At 34.6% G+C, this 7,127-nt stretch overlaps 1 protein-coding gene and 1 pseudogene across 1 annotated transcript; both read left to right on the top strand.

The window, feature by feature from the left end:
• Nucleotides 1-965: 965 nt before the first annotated feature.
• LOC131645094 (uncharacterized) lies at nucleotides 966-3,554 on the top strand. Its single transcript, XM_058915752.1, has 5 exons — nucleotides 966-2,043; nucleotides 2,427-2,519; nucleotides 2,714-2,784; nucleotides 2,897-3,075; nucleotides 3,332-3,554. The coding sequence occupies exons 1-5, from the start codon at nucleotides 1,408-1,410 to the stop codon at nucleotides 3,478-3,480; spliced, it is 1,128 nt and encodes a 375-aa protein (XP_058771735.1). The 5' UTR covers nucleotides 966-1,407; the 3' UTR covers nucleotides 3,481-3,554.
• A 145-nt stretch (nucleotides 3,555-3,699) lies between these two features.
• LOC131645095 (metacaspase-1-like) lies at nucleotides 3,700-6,925 on the top strand (annotated as a pseudogene).
• Nucleotides 6,926-7,127: the final 202 nt, after the last annotated feature.

Genomic DNA, 7,127 nt, shown 5'->3' with positions numbered 1-7,127 from the left:
ATCATAATGTCTGCACTGTGATACAAATAACATCGAGTTAGATACTATGTATCTATAAATGAACAAGGATTTATAAATAAACAAGAAAAGGAAAAAAAACACTCTTCCGTAGATGCATCTACGAAATGCATTAACGTTCATCTCTTCCGTAGATGCATCTACGGAAGACACTAAAGCTCAGAAACGCAACAATGGCGTAACTCCACTATTCAATCACCCAAAAACTCCATTTTTTGGCTTGATCGTCCGTTTTAAACCTCAACGAGTACCTACATTATCTCTAAACTAAATTTCTAAACCTATGCAATCATTTCTACACCTAAATATCAAATTCTATTTGATTTCACAAATACTCTAAAATAACTCAAAATGTCGAAAATTTACCTATTAAATAGAGATTTGAACTTGATGGAATGTGTTGATACTTGATGTTGACGATGTAGCCAAACTTGGGAGAAAGAAATTTGAAGTTTGATATTTGGGGTTGAGAAAGTTTGAGAGTGGTTGAGAGTTCAGCGGTTGAAATGAAGAGAATGAGGGAGGGAAAAAGTGTGGCGCGAGTTATAACATCAAACCTTTCTGTATATGCATCTACGAAAGAGTTTTGTAAATGCAGCTACGAAGCAAAACAACCTTAAACAAAAAAAAAGAGGTGCTTCCGGAGATGCATCTACAGAAACACGAAGATATTTTTATCAATTCGGTAGTGCGTAAGAGACTCATAGGGTGAGATGAGAAATTATCCTTACAAATGATGGAATCCATAAAAATGATGGAATCCATACATAAAAATAACAACTTTTTGAAAAACTAGACAATTTCTTTACATATAATGATGGAATACATACATAAAAATGATGGAATAGATACATAAAAATAACAACTTTTTGAAAAACTAGACAATTTCTTTACATATATGCATATCTAGGACTGAACTTCATATTTCTTTACATATATGCAAATGCAACACTTGTTATCATCTCTATGTTTTCCCTTTAAAAAAAAATGTTATTATCTGTACTTTAGTGAAACTTGAAAAAACACATGTCCATGCCCATGTTAACCTTTGTCTTTACATATATAAAAAATTAGAATGTTGAAGAAGATGCTTCTAACCGCTTCATGAATTGGCCTTATCTCATCACCATCTCCAATTTCCACACACTCATCCATCGATCAATCCTATGAATCATTCAATAAACAATTCTCCATTAAACTAATCGAAATCCTCTGTTTTCCCTGTTTTCCTCTGTTTTTCTCTGTTTTCCTCTGTTTCTCAAATCATCATCACCATCATACAAAAACAACAAACCCATTTGAATTTCTTCACAACCCATTTCATAATCTTCATAAACAATCACATTAATCATAAAAAGTTTCATTTTTTTCTTGTTTTTTTTTTCTTCAATGTTGACAAGATTTTCAAAATGCTTCAGTTTCACCGCTTCCAGAGACTGGTTATACCGTCATACGTTCACCGTCGCCGGTCTCCGGTCAGTCGTCACCGATCTCGGCGACGGAACAATCATGCATTGTTGGGTGCCCAAGTTGCATAACCCATCAAAACCAACACTTGTTCTTGTTCACGGTTTTGGCGCCAATGCAATGTGGCAATACGGTGAACATCTTCGACATTTCATCTCACATTTCAATTTGTATGTTCCTGATCTTCTTTTCTTTGGTGGATCTTTCACTTCACGGCCTGAGAGGACAGAGAGTTTTCAAGCTGTGTGTTTGAAGAGACTCATGGAGGCTCATGGTGTGGAGAGGTTGAGCTTGGTTGGGATAAGCTATGGTGGATTTGTGGGGTATAGTTTGGTTGCTCAGTTTCCTGAGGTGGTGGAGAAGTTGGTTTTGTGTTGTGCTGGTGTTTGTTTGGAAGAGATTGATATGAAAAATGGGTTGTTTAGGGTTTCTAGTTTGGATGATGCTTCTAGTATTTTGTTGCCTCAAACTCCTGATAAGCTTAGGGAATTGATGAGGCTGTCTTTTGTTAAACCTGCTAGGGTTGTGCCTTCTTATTTCCTTGAAGATTTCATTCATGTATGTAACTAAGCTTATATCTTTTCCGATCTGTGTAGCACCGACATTTCTTCATATTCGAATATTAGATAATGGCTACACACATTAGTCTCTTGTCTGGTGTCTGTATCTGTGCAGTGTCTTATCTTGTCTGGTGTTTGTGTCTGTGTTTCTTTTTAGTTTGTGTTTCTGGTTTATCACGTATCACTATTATGATGATTTTATCATGTATGTCCTTATTGATTTTGACAGGTGATGTGTTTAAATTATTACTAGTGTTTACGCATCAGTGTCTTATCTTGTCTGGTGTTTTTTTTTTAGTTTGTGTTTTTGGTTTATCACGTATCACTATTATATCACTATCATGATGATTTTATCATGGATGTGCTATATGATTTTGACAGGTGATGTGCACAGATTACATTGAAGAAAAGAAGGAATTGCTTGTGGCAATACTAAAAGATAGACACCTTTCCAACCTTCCAAAGATCAAACAGGTATATATAAAAATGAATAAACTGAATTTATCTATATGTGTCACTGTCGTGTCGGTGTCGCTAGACACATCTTTATTCAGAGGTATTGATGCTACTCGGTACTACAATGGTGAATTTACTCAAATATCATATATCTTCCTATCTGGAATGCATTGATTGAGACATATTGGCAATATTTTGGTTTTTCATTGAAGCTTCCTACTCTAATCATGTGGGGTGAACAAGATCAGATATTCCCTTTGGAATTAGGCCACAGATTAAAAAGGTAACATTTCAACTCAATGGAACTTCATTCATCTTGCTACTTATAATTTGCGTTGAATTCGCGTGCTTATTATTAAACTAGTTAGCACGGACTCATCTCCTCTTTGAAACAGGCATATAGGTGAACATGCTCAAATGGGGATCATCAAGAATGCAGGGCATGCATTGAACATTGAAAAGTCCAAAGAATTCGCTAGACATTTGAAGTCATTCCTCATCGATTCAGAATCACGCTCTTCTTCTCCACCTTCTTTCAAAGAACAAATTCAAAAGACATTACCGTTCGATTTCAGTAAGTCATAGATAGGACTTGTCTTTTTGACAAGGGTATCAAGATGATGAAGGTTTCAATTTCGTAACTTTTTTTGTGAAGGAAACTACTACTTTTACTTGGTTGTGTAAGAGCTTTTTTTTTTTTTTTTATACGGGAGGGATCAATAGCGTTTTGACGAATACAAAATTTACGAAATTCACCGTTGAGTTGAAATTTTATATATTAACGTAGAAGATCGATCTCGATATATAATACTTATTTTGTTATATTGCAGTTAGGTATTGGTCAGGCTGGGGTGCATTGGCATGGTGTGTTGCTCTATTATTATTGCAGCCAATATTTGAAACCAAATTGTTTGTAATGCTTCTCATCATTTTTCTTCTAAATTTCTCTCTATGTTTCCTCTTTCTTCATAGTACTTAAGATGAACAAATAATAGTATCTATCATTTGCTGCAATCCTCATTTAGGAGTAAAAATCATCTCCAATTTTATAAATACGTTTATTTTTCCGCTATAGCTTTGAAGTATATAAAAGAATAAATACACATTTTGCTGTGGAACTTTGGTTATGGCTTGGATATACATTTGAGATTTCTTTTGATCGTTCGAGTATAATCTCTATATTTGATAGTTGTAGTAATTCTTGGAGCACTCAGGTTAATTACATCGTTGTAGCAAATATCATTCATACTTTTCGTACGATTTGGATGGCTCGAAATACTATTCGTTTTTCTAATGTTAAGGTGCATAGACACGCAACGAAGATGAAAATTCATGTTGATAAGTGATCATAAAAAAATATAGTCTTCCTTCCCTTTAACTGAATAGAGAATAAAGAAGGTTGCAGCATCTAGCTCATCATGATAAGTGATCATAATTCAAAGACTTACCTAAATCTTATCTTAACGCAATCGAAAGATTCTCCTTCCTTCACTGTCTTCGGCTGCCAAACAGGCGCGGGTTAAGAACAGTTTTACTTCAGCTCGGTTTCACATTCACTATATCAAGGTAGCATTCAAGTCCTTGAAAAAACTAGAATGAAAAACACGATGTTGAATAGTATTTATCAGCAAAAGCTAGAGTTGGTTAGTGTGGAATCGCAGTCTATTATATCTGCTAAGCACGGATTAAAGGACGGTGATGAAGGATCAGTTTTCATTAGCCTCTACAACTACAGTTACAGCATACAATATCCTGCTACTACGTATGGAACACCGGTTCGTCCCTATTATCCTTCATTGAGGCGGTTATGCTAACACAGCGGCTCCGAGGAAGCTTAGAGGTTCTGCGAACAATGCTAAGTGCACGAAACAGTTTCTGATTGACAAGTTGGGATTTCCGAGCAATTCAATTTACATGCTCACAGGTACTTTCTGTTCAACTTTTATGACATTATAGTACTAATGCATATTTATATATATTTAACATCTTTTATATATAACATGCAGATGATTCAGAGGAGAAAAACACAATCCCGACAAAAAGTAACATGAGAATGGCGATGAAGTGGTTGGTCGAGAGCTGCAAACCAGGAGACTCATCGGTGTTTTATTTCTGCGGACACGGATCAAGGGTTAGAGATCGTAACAGGGATGAGGCTGACGGGTATGATGAAGCAATATGTCCCGTTGACTATGAGCACGAATGGATGATACTTGATGACGAAATCAATGTTACAATTGTTAAGCCTCTGCCTCATGGTGCCAAACTTCATGCCCTTGTCGATGCATCCTTTAGCGGGACAGTTCTTGACTTACCGTTTGCATGCAAGACGAACTGGTTAGTCAGTTAGTTACAACATATTGATACATAACATAAGATTTCCTGATTCAATAGACTAATGTATAGTTAAGAATAAGGGAAGTACTTTTTTGTACTGACTCATCTGTTCTGTCCAACCACCAAATGTTCCTAAACATCAGATGCAAATAAAGGCATTCCTGATAATAACTTTTCTCTTTTATTTACATTGTTGAATTTTGGTTCTATTATTGTTTGTTGTTTTCTGAGGTAGATCAAATATTTTGCTGAGAATAAGGGAAGTTTTTAAGTGTTATTCTTGAGTCAAGGATTTAACCATTAGTAACTATGTTGGACAGAGTAGAACCTACATTATAGAAAGATGGGCTACTAATAGGATGAGATTTCAAAACTTGGCTGATGATGATGTTATGTCTAGTATTAGAAGGAAAGTTGAGAGAACCAAAACTTACATCAACTTATGGCTTGTCAAGTATGTAAGATTGATTAATTTGGTTATTACTGTTGTGCATTGTCAGCTGAACACATATATGCATAAATTGAAATATGTAAACATATTGTAGGATGTCTGATGAACACATCTTTAAAGTAAGGCATATTGAAAATTCAGCAGAAAATTTTTCTGTAAATTTGAAAGACCATATAAGCTCTTCCAGAAGATGGGAACTCACAGAACTTCAAGATTCCATGAGTAGGAACTATAAGATTCCTACATTGTATATATAAAGAGTAGGAACGATAAGATTCCATGAGTAATACAGGAAATCAAGGTACATGTCAATCTACAAAATATGCTTTGCTTTATTCTGTAAATGAATCAAACCTTTGGGTTAGGATACAATGTTCAGATGTACAACAATCTATGTATAAAAAATTGTCTGGTAGACTAAAGAAGAGGAGGGATCTTGAGCAAAGAGAGACTAACGGGTCTGATCGCAAAATGAGGAGAACATGTTTGATTGTCAAGTGCAATAAGGTGCAAGCAGTCAGGTCATAACAAATCTACTTGTAAGGTGACACCAACAACTCAAGCATCTCAACAGCCTGTTCAAGTTTCTCAATAGCCACCTCAAGCTTTTCAACAACCTATTCAAGCTTCTCAACAACTTGCTCAAGCTTCTCAACAGCCATCTCAAGCTTCTCAACTACTTGCTCAAGCTTCTCAACAACCTGCTTAAGCTAGTCAGCAACCAACACAAACAACACAACAATATACTCCAAGAACTCAAGAAAGACAGACTACTTAAGCTAGTCAATAACCAACTCAAAGAAGTAACATTCAACTGATTAAATTCATCTGATACAACCCAAATATTCTACTTAGTACAGTCAGTACATACTCTTAAAAGATTCTAAAAACTAATACATAGAAAATTACAAAACACATCATATTCTAAATTTTTTCCACTTCAAGATATTCATTTGACACCCTAACTTTTTCAAACTCCATTTTTTATCATCAATTTCCTTTGTCAGCTTTTCCAACCCACTCATCATAAATTACCCTTTCTCATCTCCCACATCCTAATGGAACCAATCGAAACACCTACACCCAACTTGTAAAAATCCCTGAAATTTTCATAGATTGTAGTTCAAAGACAAATAGAAGTTCATAGAAATTATTGTATCAATTTTTTTTTAAAAAACTTGCATATCTTAAAATGTGGACAATCCCATAATTGTTTTCCAAAATTCTTGACTCTGGTTTCCCTACGAAGAACATTTGTCTCCACAATGACAAATAGGTTTCCATCGCAGCTTGGAGCTCGTGTATACATTGGAATTCAAGCTTTCAGAGCTCTTCTGTTTCAATAGGGATGAACAACGACCAGATTTCATGCTTGCTACAACCTAACCTTCAATTTCTGGAATTGGATGAGTAATTTGAGATGTAACCCTAAGCTCTAATTCAAATTTGACATAGAACCCTAAGTGGAATGGAGAACTCGTAGCATACGACGTAGAAATAAGGAAGATGAAGTTCATTTGTCAACTTAGCTGCCACGTATACAATCATAAACAAATGTTTGAATGCAATAGGCGAAAATGACTTATATGCCTTACTTTAATAGTTAAAGCATTAATTTGACCATTTGAAAAATTAAGAGATGAAATTTTGCCTATATAAAATGATAGATTATATATTTGTAGAATATTTATATTTTATATTTATATGTACAATATAAAGTATTAATTATGCTTAATATAATTGACGTCCAAATTAACAATAATATTAATAGTAAGAAATATATTATTATATGATAAAAAGTACTATATATTACAATATTATTATGACCAATGTTTGAT

The sequence above is a fragment of the Vicia villosa genome, linkage group LG1 (genome assembly GCF_029867415.1).
Source record: "Vicia villosa cultivar HV-30 ecotype Madison, WI linkage group LG1, Vvil1.0, whole genome shotgun sequence".
Classification (NCBI taxonomy): domain Eukaryota; kingdom Viridiplantae; phylum Streptophyta; class Magnoliopsida; order Fabales; family Fabaceae; genus Vicia; species Vicia villosa.
Note: the sequence above shows the minus strand (reverse complement) of the source record. Positions and strands in the feature narration are given on the sequence as shown.